Source organism: Canis lupus, chromosome 16, assembly GCF_048164855.1.
Source record: "Canis lupus baileyi chromosome 16, mCanLup2.hap1, whole genome shotgun sequence".
Lineage (NCBI taxonomy): Eukaryota > Metazoa > Chordata > Mammalia > Carnivora > Canidae > Canis > Canis lupus.
The window spans coordinates 51,581,499-51,600,309 of record NC_132853.1 but is presented as its reverse complement, the minus strand read 5'-3'; the positions used below and the strand labels follow the sequence as shown (position 1 = coordinate 51,600,309).

At 39.0% G+C, this 18,811-nt stretch overlaps 2 protein-coding genes across 3 annotated transcripts in view; one reads left to right on the top strand and one right to left on the bottom strand.

The window, feature by feature from the left end:
- Positions 1-541, top strand: part of WNT3 (Wnt family member 3) — a 51,230-nt gene extending 50,689 nt beyond the window's left edge. For both annotated transcript variants that reach the window (XR_012009210.1, XM_072781376.1), the window contains one exon: positions 260-541. The gene's annotated coding sequence lies outside the window, so the exon portion shown is untranslated. The remainder of the gene's footprint in view (positions 1-259) is intronic.
- A 364-nt stretch (positions 542-905) lies between these two features.
- NSF (N-ethylmaleimide sensitive factor, vesicle fusing ATPase) overlaps positions 906-18,811 on the bottom strand; it is a 144,791-nt gene continuing 126,885 nt past the window's right edge. The window contains exons 18-21 of the mRNA XM_072781373.1: positions 7,789-7,923; positions 6,298-6,411; positions 2,929-2,984; positions 906-2,479 (exon numbers count right to left, since the gene is read on the bottom strand). Coding sequence (XP_072637474.1) covers positions 2,434-2,479; positions 2,929-2,984; positions 6,298-6,411; positions 7,789-7,923 — 351 coding nt within the window. The 3' untranslated portion in view covers positions 906-2,433. The remainder of the gene's footprint in view (positions 2,480-2,928; positions 2,985-6,297; positions 6,412-7,788; positions 7,924-18,811) is intronic.

Sequence of the window (18,811 nt, the reverse complement as noted above, 5' to 3'; positions counted from 1 at the left end):
ACCTCAATCCCAGGACCCTGTGATCATGACCCCGAGCCAAAGGCAGACACTCAACTGACTGAGCCACCCAGGCACCCCTCTGTTATGTATTTTTAAAGGTATTTCAGTGAGGACGTACAAATACAGAAAGGATGAGATAATTTCCTTTTTTGAGGTTTTAATTACGGCTTCTGACAAAAACTAGACTGTTCATAGTGCATCTATATATGAAGAAATCTAAGGCAGCAGCTGGCTGGAGTCTCCTTTGCTTTGTCACTAGGCCTGTGATGTCATACGCTCTCTCGCTCTCTGTACAGCACGGCTTTGAAGAGCACTGGAATAGCTTCAAGACTCCAGCTTCCCAAGGCTTCGGGGTCCCCCTAGGAGATGTGGACAATTCCTGGGGAGCTGACCTCTTCACACTGAGTCTTGCTGATTCTCTGAGCTGCCTTTCGTCCTAACCTGATCCAACTCTAAGGATCGAGCTTTTAGGCTAAGATCTGACAGCTCAGAAAAATGCAAAAAGGATTCCAAAATAAAACATGTGAAGAAATGCCACTGAGAGTGTCTGAATCCTTTGGTTTGTACATTTCAAAGGAATAATTCTAACCAAGAAACAATTTTCCTTTCTGGATTATTATTAACCCATTTATGGCTTTGGTAGGCTTCAGTTTAATAAGGTGGAAATAAGGAAAATAAGTCATGAAGGTTCTTATTGTGCATTAACTCTTGAAAATACGTTATTGATGTATTTTTCTTTTCAAAGGATTATACTTACTATATAATGAAAACCAGATTCTTAAATAAAAATCCTCCATCTCCTCAGGCTAGTTAAAACAAAGAGAGGCTTTTCTGAGCCCTGTCTTCTTCACACATTCCTATCAGTTATGTGTGTTGTTTTGTAAAAAACACTGGTCCACAGAATATTTTCAAGTGTAGATACTCTTTATTGCATTCCTTCATTTGCATGAAACAATATATTTATATTTTCCAATATAGTTTTGGACAAAACACAAAGACATGAACCTCATTTAATGAGAGCCATAAGTTAATACAGTGTGTGTTGCTTTCTGGGAGGAGAAAAGAGGCAAGTTGCATGGCAGGTCAGGGGACCCGGGGTACTGGCCATCAGGGATCAAAGAATTACACAATACAAAAAAATCAACTTTTTAAAAAGCCACAAAATAAGCTAGGGATGAAAGCCCAAAACGAAGTAGAGATGACATGGAAGTCAACCAAAAATATACAGATGGCAGGATCTGGAGGTAATCTGCCGTCTACCATATAGGACAAATGACAGAGCTACACCCAAGTGCCACTGTGGCCACAAACCTCACGAATGACGTGAAGCACCATCAGGTGGTTGCTGACTGCTTGTCCCTGCACCTGAAGCTGGAGTCAGGAGAGAGTGGTGTGCTCCGTAAGTCTCATCACAGATATGATGACCTGATTCGTTCTTCCTGACTCAGATAGAAAACAAACACCACTGGTTCTCCTTCCCTTTGGAAGAAAGGTGTAGAGGGGAAAGGAAGTGTGTTAAATGTACTGGAATGGATTTTAAAAGACTCAGGGTGAGGGTCAAAAAGCTGTTTCTTCTGGAGAATAGTGTTTTATTTTGGTGCTAGATAGCACAGAGGGTTTGAAATAAAGGAAGAATAAATTCTAAGTCATTAAGCTGAGGAAGAAGGAAAATGGTGAAACTAATAATAAGCTTTTATTATAAAGTTATTTCCCATTTAGAATTAGACACTAAGTGCTGTTAGGTTTATAAATGACTTTACTTAATGACTTCTTTCTGTTTAGGGGTGTATGCTTTCTCCATATAGGTCTTTCCCAAATCATAAGCAACAGCCAACACAGTAATGATCAGACTTCCTATTAAGAAAGACCTCCTGACTGCAACTTGGAAACCTCTCTGAAAATGAGAACAGGGTCTTGGAAATTCAGAGTCCTGTTTCTTCAGGCAAAGATAACAACCAGTTTTTTGGGAAAACCTTTAACAAAATACCCAAGCACATTTAGTGTTCACACAGGCGAGTTGTAAGACGAATCCATACCTCTAGTCACTGTTCCATTTATATCTAGAAAGTCTTACTTCTAACAGGCCGAATATTGTCTTGCAATATCATTACAATTTATTGGTAGTTTTTGGGTGGTGATGGTGGTAGGGAGCTTAAAATGTGTAGTGTTCACTAGTGCAGCATATCTCCCACACTTAAAGACTGAGAAAGAAGGAATTAGATTGCACAGAGAGGTAAGCATAGCATTCTAGAGCAAATTTGTACCTTCCACAAAACAGCAGAATATCTGAGTAAGCACAAGGAAGGGAGTTTTATTGCACTAATCATGCAGAATGAGCACATGTTGAAGGTAAGGAACATTTCACTTTGTCCAGGATCTTGAGTAAGCTGAGTGAAGATCCCAGGCCATCTTCACCTTGGTCACTTCCCTTGGTCACTGTGTGTGTGCAAAGAGTCCATTTTCAAAGTCCAGGGGGCTACTGAAAAAAGAAATATCCAAAACAAGAAAACAAATGAGGGTCAACAAAAAAACATTTATCACAAAATCACTAAAAGCTTCTTAATGGTTTTTCTACATTTACTATGCATTTGCTATTAGATAAGCATTTCACAAAAAGAAAATGATCATAGCCCCATGCATTTAAAAGCAGGTTCCAATAAATATGTACCATCGAGTTTTTTCCTGCATTGTGACAAGGAAGTTTTGCGAAGCAGGACAAGGAGAGCAAACCAACAGTACAACCAGTTTCCTTGCTTGGTCTCTCAGACCTACAACACAGTGAAGAACGCTAATAAATGGAAACAAAGTTGTCCAAGAAAGGTTGAGAATTCAAATGTATATGTACTGCATAGCAAGGCTTAGAATAGGTGCTGGGATTTAACAGAGTAGTAAGTCTGGTTGACAGTCTTAGGTGTTGTGTGTACTTACGCTCCTTCTTCTCTTAAGAGGGCCAAGAATTTTCTTACACGGTATTCAGGATCCATCTAAATACATCAGAAGAAATAAAGAAGACGGGTTAATGGCACCTTCTAATAACTATCTACTTCATGCCAAGGAAATGCTCGGTTTCATACTTCCTCCACCAGTACTTTGCTGAGTCATAGAAATATGTCACCTGCTCCCTGACCAGTATTCTGATAGACAGTGAAGCAGATTACATCATTCAAGAGGAGTGAACAGGAGAATCGCTGTGCATGAGGTTCCAAAGGACCCAGCTGGTCATTCCCAGGCACCTCAGCTGAGTGCCCTCCTTAGCTAGTGCTGTGTGAGGAGGCAGTATGTCTGAAAGGATACATGTGAGACCAGACAGTGGCTGTTCATGTGGGTTCAAGGGACATCCAAGTCATAGGACTCATCTGGTGTATAAAAGTGAGACCAATTTAAACCAATTGAGGTTAATTAAATGACTTTTAGTAGCTTATTAACAATTCATGACTTTAGTAGCTTATTAACTCTTCATGACTGACACGTTAGCTTTTCTTAGCCTTAGTCTCCCATGCATAGTTTCTTCTTTGCAATTAATGAAAAAGAAAACACAACAACAAAACGGTGTTAAAAGTAAAAAAAAAAAAGAAGAGTGGGGCTGAATCCCCTAACATGGCCCCTAGATAAGCTGGGTTTCCCATGACAGAAAAGCATCATGTTAGTGGAGCCTGGCTGGCTCAGTCCATGGAGCATGTGACTCTTGATCTTGGGGTTGTCGGTTTGAGCCCCATGTTGGGTATAGAGGTTACTTAAAAATAGAATCATAAAAAAAAAAAAGGCATCACAAGTCTAGGAGAAGATGGGGAATTTTGGTTCAGGGGCCAAGTTTAGGATATTACTAATTTTCTCTTTATTTTCCTTTTATATTCATATGTATACTAATTTGTTAAATTATATTTTGTTCTTATTGGTATACCAGAGATTTAAAGTTATCTAAAAAATGATCATTAAAAACATCTTTAATTCTTTAAGATGAATTTTTATTGTCAGAAACATACCTAACTTTTAAAAAATGTTCCAGGGCAGGAGTCTGTTTCCCAAGAGGGAACTCCCTGCCCTCCAGGAATAGCTTTCAAATGTCGGTGCAGCTGTGGGTAAATGTGCAATTGGATTCCCCCAAAAAAAAACCACGTTTTTTTTTTTTTTTTTTTTTTTTTTTTTTTTTTTAAGATTTCTTCTCTTCTATCCCAGAAAAACTGAACAGAAGTTTCAAATGTATCAAAGTTAAGAGGTCAGACTACAAAGGACCAAGAAAAAGTGTGAATAGCTAACAAAAGAAACATTTTCCCTCTTTGGGAATAGAATTACATATGAATCAATTGTCAAGTTCCTTAAAAAAAATGGAACTAGCTGGAGCTCAGTTGTAGTCAGTACTTGCAGGTCTTTGCCCATTAAATATATTTAATATGTGTGAGCAACGACTTACTGACTTGCCTGTAGCTATGGAATTAAAAGTCAAGAGAAAGGGAGGAAAAAAGTAATCTAGATAAATGACTTTATTCCCTCAGGTGACATCCAGTCAGAGCAGATCCCCGGCACTGTGCAAGTTTTAACAGAATCGTGTAGAGTGAACAGAGAGGCAACATGACTTATATTCTGCTAAACTACATGCCTCTCCACTTAGGCGCAGTCTCTCTCAGGCAGATCTAAAGAAAATTCACTCAGCTGCACGAAATCCATTTGACAAGAAGGGGTTCAAACTCAGAGGCCTATGAAGTGTCAGTCGCTGAAGATTAGGCCCGAGTGCGTACCCTACTCTCACTTTCTACCCCACATGCACGAATGGCATGAGGTTGATCACTGACCTGCACGCTTCAAAGGAGGGAGCGGTAGGGACTGGGGTGAAAAGCCCAGAGTTTCTTCTGTGCAACTATTAAAAAAAAAATTATGCTGAAACCAAAAAAATGAAGAGTAGAGCTGACGATCTTGACAGATTTATCTTTTCCCAAGGAAAGAGTTAATGCATCTGTATATGCACCTTTACCAAGGATAATCCTAAGCAAAGTAATTAGTCTATGACTTCAATTTACCATTCATCATGGAAAATATATAAATTTCAGTCTGACTAAAAGTTCAATACATTCAACTTTAGGTTTCTGAAAGCCACAATTTTGTTTTAAAATGAATGTACAGCAAAGACTAAAAAGCATTCACTTTGTGTTCTCAATTTGTTACTGGTTCAAGAGCCTATTTCAGATGTAACCATGGAAGTCAAACTTCACCTCTGCCACCCACTGCTCACAGGGCCCAGATGGAGGACTGAACAGAGACACATAATGCCACGGCAGGCCAGTCTGCCCACCAATGACCCGGGATAGGCCCATCTGACTACAGTTCACTGAGCACCCTACTGTGTGTCCAGCTCTTTTCCTGGGACTGTGGATTCAAACAGTGACAGTCAAGGTCCCCGAACTCATAGAACTTGGTAGGAATATGTTTATTAACTAACCAGTCAGATAAGGGTAGAAAGACATAAGATGGACATGTGGAAGGGTGGAGTTCTCAAAAGAGGAAAGGTAAGTTGCCAGGAGACATGAGAAAGTCCCAAAGAACTTTCATCTATCTTTGCCTAGGTACTAGCCTAGGGCTCAGTCTTCTATGTGATCCTGGATGCTTTCTCTCTATAGTAGTTTGCATGAAATTTCTAGGAGCCAGCCAGGGGAAAATATAGAGAGCATAAGACTACCCTGTACAATTCAATTAACTTGTCCCTTAAAGTGGTCTCCCAGGCCCCTCTTGGTGTAATGCACAGTAGCTTCTGGACCTCTGATGAACAACGCCATCTTCCTTCCATCAATAATTGGCTATGTTGTGATCTTGGATAACCCACTGCCAATCTGTGGGACACTCAGCACCCTCATCTCTAAAATGGGTGAGGGGACGACAGCAGAGCAATTGTTTCTTTGAAAGCCTTTTCTGGTTCTAAGAGCTAATGACTCCCTAAATTAAAATTGAAAGTAAGTTTACAATCTTTTCTTCTATTTCTGAATTTCAGGAAGTGAGAAGGATAAGTACCAATAAGTTAGTGTTTGGTCTCAGAAGCAGGCTACTAATAGCAACTTGAGTTAAGAAATAAGAGAACTGTAACAAACAAATTACAACTTTAGCAAAGGAGGGGTGCCTGGCTGGCCCAGTCAGTGGAGCATGCGACTCTTCATCTAGGGGCTGTGGGTTTGAGCCCCACGTTGTGTGTAGAGATTACTTAAAATAAAATTTTTAAAACAAAACAAAATCTTAGCAAAGCAAATATAAAACTTCTTGGTACATCATGAAGCTCTGGTGTCTGAATCATTGGAGAATGCAGCATCTTACCTGTAGTGACATCTCAATTAGCATTAGTAACTTCTTAATTCCTATCCAGACCTTCTTTCCTTTGACTTGCTGTGAAATTGTGGTACGTTCCTTATCTTTGAAGTTGCCCAAAAGCTACAAAAACAATAAAAATAACAAAAGCATTTTTATAGTAAGTGCATCAACATTAGTTAATGCTCACATTTATCCTTAAATGAACAATAGTAAAGGGGTGCCTGCGTGGCTCAGTTGGTTAAGCATCTGCCTTCAGCTCAGATCATGACCTTGGGGTCCTGGGTTGAGCCCTGTGTGGGGCTCCCTGCTCAGCAGGGAGTCTGCTTCTCCCTCTACCTCTGATCCTCCTCTCTGCTTGTGTTCTCTCTTTCTCTCAAATAAATAGGTTTTATTTATTTATAAATAAATATAATAAATATTTATTTAATAAATAACAATAATAAATAAATAAATAAATAAATAAATAAATAAATTCTAAAAAAAAAAAAGAACAGTAGTAAGAACTACCTGACTGGTTCAGGTTGACAGGATTTTCTCTTATTTTAAAATCCAACCTGACTTTCCTAAACCCATTAGGTACAATTATGAAAGTGAAAATTGGTATCCTAAATCCTGTTTTCTAAGAGACCTTTATTATAATTTAGAGATATGATTGCTAGGGGTGGAGGGAAAAAAAAGCTTCAATCCATAATAAATATCAGTTAAAAATTTTAACATGTGTCAAAACAGAGACTAAATTTAACTGTTACCCAACCTTGGCACAAGAGCTGCTCACGTAGGTAACCTGGAGACATTTATCATATGGATAATTTCTATTTTGTTGGGAGTAAGCCCCCACTGCATAGATATTGAGAATTTTAAGAAGCTTTTACCACTGCTGAACAGATCACTACCTAACATTTTTTCCCTCAAATCTCAACAAGTGATTGTGTACACTGATTTTAATCAAAAGTTTAGTGAAGGTTATAGTTTTTAAAAATGTAAACTTTGTCATCTTCAAAAACTTTAAGAAACATTTCTATATTATGAACTTGTTGATAAAGCAGTTCCTTTTACTTCTGTAGCTTTTCTAAAGTCTCTAAGTCTCTAACCACTGTTCCAATTTATTAAATGCAAGTAAATGAGCAGAAAGGTATTTCGAATGACCGAATTTTCTACATATTGATTACTCTTCCTTTGCCACCCACTGCTCCCCTTCACCCATTCCAGGTTTCTGGCCCATGTAATCTTTATGTATCACTCATGGTGGACACAGAATAATTCATTGCTGGCAGGCTGGGTGCTGCCTACACCAAGGAAGGGGAGGTTCATTTACTTTCACTGACGTTCATCTCTTCATCGAATTCCTGAAACAACTGAAGGTATATCCCAGTTGCCCTATTCTAGGTTAGACAGAAACCAGGCACCAGATGCAATGTCCATGACATCCCCTCAGCATTATCTCCAGCCCCAACTCCTTTCTCATAGACAGTTTGCAATCCACTGACTCATTTTTACCTCCAGAGCCTCCAACAGCTGCTCTCCTGTGGCAATGTTGGGCACATGGATGGTGGTGCTGAAGGCGTTCAGCATCTCCATCTCCTGAAGGACATCTTTACGGCTAGTGGTCCCAATGATAAGAAGCTTTCGGCCCTGATCATAGGGAGAAAATGTGTTAAAATGCAGGATAAGACTGGTTAGGAAACTTGGAGTAAGCCTGAACAATATCATTTAATTGCAGAAATGCAAATGGTTAGGCAAAAGAAAATAAATTCATAGTTTTCCCCATGAAAATCAAAAGAAAAGTATCAAGAGCATGATTAAGAGGGATGCTTGGGTGGCTCAGCAGTTGAGCGTCTGCCTTTGGCTCAGGGCACCATCCCAGGTCCTGGAATCTAGTCTCGCATCAGGCTCCCACAGGGAGCCTGCTTCTCCCTCTGCCTGTGTCTATGCCTCTCTCTATGTGTCTCTCATGAATAAATAAATAAAATCTTAAAAAAAAAAAGAACATGATTAAGAAAGGCAAAAATTCCTTCTTGTCATTCACATCAATAATATAATGGATGAGTAAGTCAAGGAGACATATAAACCAAATAAAAAGATACTGAAGTATATGTTGTAATTCATTTTTCATGGCCAACATGGTATACAAATGGTGGGAATTGGAGGAAAGGAAATGAATGAACAGAAAGTCTGTATCACTCACTTACTAAAGATTTATAATGCTTTTCAGAAGGAGCAGGGTTGGGTGCCTGGGTGACAGAGTCCATTAAGCACTGACTCTTGGTTTCAGCTAAGGTGGTGATCTCAGGGTCCTGGCACTGAACCCCACATTGAGCCCCACATCAGATTCCACACTCAGCATGGAGTCTGCTGGAGATTCTCTCTCCCTCTGCTCCTCCCGCTTGTACTCGTTCTCTCTCTAAAATAAGTAAATCTTTTTTTTTTTTTTTTTTTTTAGGAATAGGGTAACAATAATTGTTTACATTTCTGCAACATTTAGCTGTGAAAGGCACGGTGCCAAATGCTTTACATAACTGTGTCACTTAATGTTTTTAAATTTCATATTTAAAAATATTTAGTATATATTTAACTCAAAAATATATAAATTTAGTGTATATTTAACTAAAAAATATAGAAAAAAACGTTTAAAAACTAAAGCAGGCCTATGCCACCATTCCTGATTCCCTCTCTCCAAAGGCAATCATTTTAGATTCTTAGCTTTTCTCCTTGTATTTGCCTCCTTTTCTTTAAATCAAGGTTACACCACTATTTTTAGATTTTTTTTGAAAGATTTTATCTATTTATTCATGAGAGTGACACAGAGAGAGAGAGGCAGAGACACAGGCCAACGGAGAAGCAGGCTCCATGCAGGGAGCCCAATGTGGGACTCAATTCCAGGACCCCAGGATCACACCCTGAGCCAAAAGCAGACTCTCAACCACTGAGCCACCCAGGTGTCTCTATTTTTAGATTTTTGTTTTCAGTTTTAAATATTATTTATTGACCACTTATTATGGAAGATGGGGATTTAATACTTGCCCTTTTTTTGTCTTTCCAATGTGGTTATTTCATAGTCTTTTAATAAAAGCTAATATCCAGTATTTATCATGATTATATAAATATGATTGACAGCTAAGCCATGTAGTATACCACTATATTTCCTTTCTTAGGAAATATTTTAAATTTATCAGAGTTAATAACTGCCATTTTCACCCAGGTACCTATTAAAAACACACACAACCATGAATATCTTTTCAATACATGCAAACATGTCGGGGAATTTTATTTATTTATTTTTAAAGATTTTATTTATTTATTCATAGAGACACAGAGAGAGAATGAGAGGCAGAGGGAGAAGCAAGCTCCATGCAGAGAGCCTGACACGGGACTCGATCCAAGGTCTCCAGGATCACGCCCTGGGCTGTAGGCAGCGCTAAACCGCTGCGCCACCGGGGCTGCCCATGTCGGGGAATTTTAAAGTTTGTTTAAGAAATCCCCCTCCTGGAGTCCTGTATTCTCAAAGCTCAATCTGAACAGATTGCTATAGTTCTAGAACTTTCTTCTCTCTTGTTAGATCTCCTACATCCTGGTCTTCCGTTTACTTCATTTATTCCCTCTTTTCCATGGTGTACCATAACTTTTTGAGAGAGGGTGCACAGAAGGTAAAAATGTAAAGACTTTGAATGTCTGGAAATGCTTTTATTCCACCACTAATATTGTCCACTCTATATTTAATAGTTCAGTGAGGTACAGAGAATAAGACTAAAAATAATTTTCCCTCCAGAATTTTGAAGGCATTACTCTATTGTCTTTTAATTCTCAGTGTTGCTGGCTAGAAGACTAACGCTATTCTGATTTTGACTCTTTGCTTCTACTTTTTTTTTTTTTTGCTTCTACTTTTTATTTTTAATTTTTAAAGGACCTTTTCCTTACCCTTAGTTCTGTAATTTTAAAATCACATACTTTGAGCTAAGTCTTTCTTTACTCATTCTGCTGGTGCTAGATGGGTCCTTTCTTTCTTTTTTTTTTTTTTTTTTTAAGATTTTATTTACTTATTCATAAGAGACAGAGAGAGAGAGAGAGAGAGAGGAGAGAGACAGACAGAGAGACAGACACAGAGAGAGAAGCAGAGACACAGGCAGAGGGAGAAGCAGGCTCCATGCAGGGAGCCCAGTGTGGGACTCGATCCCGGGACTTCGGGATCACGCCCTGGGGGGAAGGCAGGCACTAAACCGCTGAGCCACCCAGGGAATCCTAGATGGGTCCTTTCTAAACTGAAAAATCTAGGGGTGCCTGGGTGGCTTAGTTGGTTAAATGTCTGCTATTAGCTCATGTCATAATCCCACAGTCCTGGGATCAGGCTCCCTACTCTGCGGACAGCCTGCTTCTCCCTCTCCTTCTGCCTGCTTGTGCTCTGTCAGATAAATAAATAAAATCTTTAAAAATAAATAAATCAACTGAAAACTCTAATGATTCAGTTTTATTAAGTATCTTGGATTATTTCTTTGATATTTCTTTTTCATTCATTTTCTGTGTTTTTCTGTTTTGTTTTTGTTTTTTTGGTTCCCCCCCAAGAACCTCCATGAGTTGCATACTGGTCTACTAAGACTGATCTTCTATTTTTCTTTTCTTTTTTTTTTGCTCCTGGTTTTCATCTCTTTCCAACACATTACCAAATAGTTTTTGGGTTAGTATCAACATTATCTCCCAACCTTTATATTAAGTTTTTTCTATAATATATTTTCATTTCTAAGAGCTCTGTCTTGTTTCTTGAATACTTTTTTTTTTATTAAACTACATCCTATTGTATTTAATGGATACGATACCTTATTTTAGATCTGTGTGAATATTACAGGTTTTATAATGTTTTCTTCTGTTCTCTTTGTCCTATCTTCCTGGAGCTCCTTTTTTCCCATTTGTTCACTGGAGGTTTCCCTCAAGTATCTGGTGATTGCTGGATGACTATTCAGATTTAAGAGTTAAACTAATGACTGGAAGCTCTGAGTCTGAAGGCTTCAGTACAGGATAATCAGATAAGACTTGGCTGATTATTGGGGGTCCTCCAAAGGTCAGATCTTCCAATCTCCTTCCTGAGGGCTATGAAGCCTAGTTTCCAGCATACTGGGAGTAGATGGGGGAAGGGGTCTGAGGATCTCATCATTCAATATGGAGACTCCCATTTACTTCTATTTGCAAATGACATCTCTTGAGATCAAGTCTCATTTCATGTTCATATAATCCTGAGAATTATGTACTCGTATTATCTCTACTTTATTGATAAAGCTATTGAATCCCACAGATACAAGTAATTTGTTGAAGGTCAAGTAACTAATATATGATGGATCCAGGGATGGAAGCCAGATCCAAAATCTAAAACCAGATACTGCTTTTCTTCATGAAGAAAAACACATTAAAAAAATGTTTATTTGTAAAATGTTAGAAGAATGCATTTTAAACTATGTCACTAGATTTATGGTACACACTCCACAGATAAGCCTTTTAATACAATCATTAAACCTATCCATGGATCTTAGAAACTCGGGATGTTAAAATAAATGAGAAAATAAATTATGTGAAAATTAAAATAAACACAGGAAAAGATACTAAGGAATTGAAGATCAGATGCCAAAACAATTTTAGTTTGGGGTTTGTAAACATCATACCACTACTACCAATAAGGCATACCAACCATTCTCATTCTTAGTCACAGTTTTTGTCAATCTACGGTGCCAATAATGGAAAAAGCACCAATATAAACAAAGGCATATCAAAGAAGCAAAGTCAAGACCTTCTGGCACAATTAGTGATTGGCACACATATGATTATGCAAAGACTATGGGACAGAAGTATACCTGTGAAGTACACAGATCGAAGGATAATCATTATTATCATTCAAGAAATCAACTAGCTAAAAATCAAACACATTATCAACAGACCTTTATCAAGCTCCTAGATGAATGTGGAATAGACTCTGTATGTGTGTGTGTGTGTGTATATATATATATATATATATATATATATATATAGAGAGAGAGAGAGAGAGAGAGAGAGAGAGAGAGAGATCTACAAAAGAGATAATGATGATACATTATGGACAGGTGGGAGGTGTTATGTATGCACAGGATGTTACGGTAGAGGGAGGGTACATGTGGCAGAGAAACATCTGCTCTTTCTCTGGAACTGAGTTTTAAGGAATGAGTAGGTTGATTAGAAGATGAAGGGGAAAGATATTCCAAGCCAGAAGGAGCAGAAATATGTAGGTCTGAAGGCAATGTAATAAAAACAAAAACTGGGGAACTGGGGTAATTACAAACACACACATTACAAACGTATACATTTCTACTATCACAGAAGACTGGTGCCTTATTGTTCAACATCAAATTCCATCTGTAAACTTAAGAGCATATCCCTGAAAGCTAACAGATGCTAATGGCCACATTGGCTGATACATCTTCAATACAATGAAAGGCAACTGTTCATTCTCCTTTTCCTTAATTTTTGAATGTTCTGTATACCCCATAATTCACACTCCCCCATCTTGTGTTTTCTCAAGGAGGGTGATGCACTGGCCCTAGAAGAATGGCACTGGGGAAGAAGCTTGTTACTCCAGAAAGCTGGAATTGCCATTTTCCTAATGAAACTTTGTCTTATGTCAACAGTGACTATGCTCTTCTGAGTGTTGAAAGACTGGGAAGTGTAGAGCAACTTATAATGGAAACACTAATTTATGTTTTGCTTTACTTCTTGTTTAACAAGACTGGAAACACTGCAGAGAGGTCATGACCCAGGCAAGTTCAGGCCTCGACTTGTAAAGCATCATCTTTAAGAAAACACCAAAAATCATTACCAAATAATTAAATTGTGCTGGGTCATTTTGTCTATTAATTAGTGGTAATGTTCATGAGGAAGTTTTATCATGAAAAAAACAACTGAGTGTATTAATGTAATAAATCATATTGGAGAACATTTTGGATGAAAAGCTGCCAACAGCATGTAATAGGAAAGCCAGCTTTAAAAATAAAAGTAGAGCTCAACCCAAGAGGGGAAATCCAACTCGTTAATGTGTGGCTACTAGTCTTAAGTCTACAGCACGGAAACATACTCCTTGATGGAAAGAAAAAAAGTAGAATGATAATTTATTTGAAGGAAAAAAAAAACTGTTCCCAGTATACTCTTTATTGAGATTTGCTAGTTCCTGATACAATAAAGAAACAGGCCTAAATAAAATGACTATCTGCCAATCGGATTATGATAAACATTGTTCCAAGGTTAAGTAAGTATTAGTTAACTAATTCTTGGTACCATAAGAAGCAACTCAGGTGAAAACATTACCATGAAAAAGGCAGGGCTCAGTCAGGTGTTGATCCTTCAAAAAAACACTTCTTTACATGATGAAGAATGAACAAAGTACTAAGCAGTATCTAAGCCTTTTGCCACACAAAGGACTAACCAGATAATCCACACTCTTTCATAGGTCCTGCCCATTGATTGGCCCCAATAAACTGATTTGTAACAAAAGTTCATGTGGAAGAAAGCTTTTTTTCTTAAATAAAAATGCCACCGATATAATACTGCAGTGAAATGGAAGGGCTGATTTTAACCTGTGAACAAAAGTAAAGTCAGTTATGCAGTAAAGAAAGGCCATTCTTTCCATATCATTCAATGCTGAGCAAGTGTAATACACCCTCAGTAAGAAGAATTAACTGTGAACAATTGGGAACCCTGAAATGGATTAAGAAGTGAGTTTAAAAGTGCAACTCAAACCTGCTGTGTGCCGGGGCCTTAAACTTTATTTTCTGTTAGAATCTGAAGTTTTTCTGAGAGTGAAAATTTTCAGAATGTTAAGAGTTTATAAACCCAGTAAGTAAAAGCCTAGTCCATCAGACCATTAACAAGCATTTATTCTTTTCAGGTATTTATGGAATTAGGAGATTTGGTTTGTGCTTTCAAAGTGATTATAATTTGGCTGGGAAGAGCAAATACAAATGCAGGGACCAGTACCAAGTAATACATGAGCCAACACAAACTAATAATGACTGAGGGGACAGAGCATAAGGGGACTGTTTCATTGGAGCAGGGTCATCAGGATGATTTCTGTAGTACTGCAGAGACACTGACAAAGATGAGGCCCTGAAGGAGAAGGGATGGGTCTCTAATGCTACTAAATCCTATGTGGGTGGTGGAGGCAGCTGAGCCAGAGCACTCAGGGCTGAAAATGTAGTCTTTTTAGAGAGAGGGGAGTGGGCAGCCACTGAAAGGAAGACTCAGAATGCTTAACTAAGGAAGGAGATTTGATATAAAAAGCAACAGGAAACTAAAGAAGTTTCTTGAGGAGGCAGAAGAGTGAAGACGAGAAAGAGGATCCTGGCGGTTCCAGGCAGGATGGTCTAGGGGTCTGTGGAAAGCTGTGGCACTAATGATGTGCGGGCTGAACACGTCAGCATGTCCAGGAAGGATGTGCACCTTCACCTCAATATCTCACACACACACGACATCCTTTTTAAGCCAAGCCCAGGGCTGGCAGACAGCAAGGGAGGAGAGGCAAGTCCCCTGATGGACAGGTGGCTTGGTGCAGTAGCAAAAGGACCGGCTCTGTCATTCAGAGCTATGTGATTTGGGGTAGATTAAACTTCTGAGTACCCGTCTCCTCCTGAATCATAAAATTGGGATAAAAATCCTACATATATAGAGTGCTGGGGGGGGGGGGCGGCAAGGGGAATGGGGGAGAAGATTGGGAAAGTGGCATCTTTTGGAAGAGGCAAGAATGAAAGGAGGTACGAGCCTGAATGAATGGTCGTGAGGGGAACCTGAAAAAGCATCCTCTGTGTAGGATGTCAGGACTCCATAACAGTATGGTTAAATCAGGGTTAGGTTGGGTTGGCGAGTGTGGGATGCCTGCAAATCCTTCTCCTCCTAACATAGGGCACTGACAGTAAATGATGCACAGAGAGCGAATTCTCCCAAGATTCACTCTGAGGGGAAAATGAGAGCTTGACTAGGGTTCCAACGAGGCCAAGATGAAGCCTGAACTAAAGATCAAACATCCCCTCCAGGAGTTGTGGCAGAGGGTGAGAGCGAGTGGCCGCAGCAAGAGGCTTCTGAGGGAGAGGTCAGTTCAAGGCAGGGCTGTGAAGAAGCGTTCCCAGTAAGCCATGCGTTAGTCCACCACTTACCCTAGCTTCATTCATGAAATGGGAAGAATTTCACATATTTTTACTTAGTTTGTATTATTCAACACAGACTTTTTAAAAAACATTCTACCTACCATAGTTTTTTTTTAAGATTTATTTATTTATTCATTAGAGAGAGAGAGAGAGAGAGAGAGAGAGAGAGAGAGATTGAGGCAGAGGCAGAGGCAGAGACACACGGTCAGAGGGAGACGCAGGCTCCATGCCGGAGCTGGATGCGGGACTCGATCCTGTGACTCCAGGATCGCGCCCTGGGCCAAAGGCAGGCGCCAAACCGCTGAGCCACCCAGGGATCCCCTCTACCATAGTTCTTGTACAACTTTATCACTGCATTTATTTGAATTACTGCACAAGTCTGAATCTTGTTCTTAGTCTGTCAACCAACAAAGGGGTAGGAGCCATGTTTTATTCATATCTGTCCTTGTGGTTGTTAACACAACATGTCTGGCACACAGAAGATACTCCTATGCTCCCTCCACCTAGATTGCTCTTCCCTTACACATCCACATGATTTCTCACATCAAGGCATTACTTGAATGTCACCTCTTCACAGGGCCCCCACAACCCCCTGTGCTGTGCCATTTAAAACCACAGACTCCTCCTTCTTCAGTTCCCTTTATCCTGCTCTCTTCCTTATGGTATGGATTACCTTTTAACATAAATGCTTATTTATTACGTTTATTGCTGGTCTTCCTTCAGGAGGACAGGATTTTTGTCTGTTTGGGTCTACTGATATATCTGGAGCTAGTGTTGTGCCTTGTAGATACTGGGAATTAATAAATTTGTGTTGAGTGAATGAATGGTGATCTCACTGTAGGCTTTGAGGGTGCAGATCACTCCTTCCTTGTTATATTCTCTCTTCTGGCCCTGGAAAAATGCATGTTATACCAAATGTTGAATAGGAAAACAACTATCTACTAGAGTCTATACCTTGGAGCCCCAAATGGGGAATGCTTTAACAAGTTTTCAAGAAAATAAGCTAGAATGAATGACATGTATGCTTCATTTACAACCTAAGTAGATACCATAAGGCTATCATCTTTCTTTTAGTTAATCAACAGATCAATGAATAGTTAAGCTATTGACTGGATAATACAGACTTCTCTAACAGGGAAAAGATGAGATTCATTAATGAAGCCATTAATTCAAGCTAGTGAAACAAGTATTATTAACCATCTCCTACAACTCTTGATTTCCCCAAAAGAGGGAGAAGACTGATTACCATTAAAACACAACCAGGAGTAAGGACAAAAAAGGAGAGGTTGGGTCCTTTGGATATTCTGCATGCATTTCTGATTTCTCATGCTCAAATGTCTGCAACTTTTTTTTGTGGTTAAATGTTTAAGTTGAATACCAAAGGAAGGATGTTTCAAATAAATCATGCTACAACTAGGCAGACAACTACACTTAAACTCTCCATTAGATTTTACCCTGAAGCAAATTCTTAGTCTACTGTCTTTGTAACCATCCTCATGGTGCTGTTAGCAGGGCAAAGGACAATAAGGAGGGGAATTCATGATGCAGATTAGATATGAAATGAGAAACTTCACCTCAAATAATTTAAAATAATTACTATAGGCAAGAACAGACCACTTTATGGTATTACAGAATATTTTAGTATCCATTTGTGAAAAAGACACTGAATCATCAGATTTTTCACTTGAGTAGCTCTTGAAGGTTACCTCATTTAAAGATTACCTAGTCCTCCCCTGGTTATTTTGTAAATGACAAACCTGGGATGAGAGGTGAAGTGACCTATCCATAGCTTTTATATCCAGGCAGGGAGCTGAAGCTAGAGTTCAGGCCTCTTAGATATTTCCATTATGCTTTGTGGTCCATTGTTCTCATCTGTGCAATTTTTAACTCATATCAGCAATGGCTGATCTCTTCTTAATGAGTCAGGGAGACACATCACATAGAAATTATGATCTCTGAGCTCTCAGGAGAAAAGTTTAAATTAAGAAAATAAAACTGTACTGACCATGCCACAGTATTCTTAGTGCCAAAAGGAATAATTTTATAGATACACTCTCTCATCTGAAACTGAGCTAAGAGAACCATGGATTCATTAGCAGATCCAAAATCCTCAGGTCTGTACCTACAATAAGTTTCCCTCTCTCTCTTGACTTTTAGTTTGATGTGCCCCACAATGACCTCCGTGCTCCAATCAGGTCAATTTTCTTCTTCCTTCTCATTTAATTTCTACCTCTGTGACCTTTACCCATAGCCTTCTTCTTTATTAAAATGCTTTCCAGAGTTTGCCACCAGTTTGCAATGATCTCTTGTGTCCAAGATATTTCAAAACTTCCCTTCTTTCTACATGCTGCCTTCACTTAACCTGACATAATTCCATGTCCTCCTGTAGGTCCCAGCCTTTCAGAACATGGATCAACAAGCCCTTACTTAACCGGACGCCAATTTGCTGAACTATTTCAGCTACCCAAAACACAAAACCAAGAAATAAGCAAAAATCCTCTAACTTACAGGACCAAAACAAAGTGATATTCAAGTGACTTTACTCACTGCAAGTGCCACTTTATCTTTAGGCACAGTGGGCACAGTGTCCAGGACCCATAAAGCTTTGAAGGGCCTACAAATAGATAGATAGATAGATAGATAGATAGATAGATAGATAGATAGATAGATAGATAGACAGACAGACTCCATGTCCAGCATGGCCCAAAGTGGGGCTTGAACTTACAAACATGAGATCAAGACCTGAACCAAGATGAAGAGTTGGACGCTCAACTGAGTCACACAGGTGCTCCTTCTATTTTCTTTTAAAATCAGAAGAAAACAGAACTTTCAGGTCAAAGAAAATGTTCTGTTATTGTTGTTTTTAAAGATTTGATTTGTTTTTTTATTTATTTTTTTAGATAGAGGAGGGGCAGAGGGAGAAGAAGAGAGCATCTTAAGCAGGTTCCATGTCCAGACATGGGGCTTGATCTCATGATTCTGAGATCATGACCTGAGGTGAAGCTAAGTCGGACATTCAACCAACTGAACCATCCAGGTGCCCCTAAAGATTTTATTTTTATATAAACTCTATACCCAACATGGGGCTCAAACTTACAACCCTAAGATCAAGAGTCACATGCTCCACTCACTGAACCAGCCAGGTACCCCAAGAAAGCGTTTTAAATACCAAGAGTGGGAAAATAATTTTTTTTTTTTTAATGGAGGAAGGGGCCCATGTAAGTCATAATGTGGTCCTGTTCACAGGAAAGCTCCTCCAGCACTTGTGTTTATTCTTACTTTACAAATAACTTATGTGTCCCAGTGGTTGCCTTTTTTAGTTCACAGCTGACTAGAAGCAGCAAATTGGAAAAGTGGGAACCATCAGAGGCGGG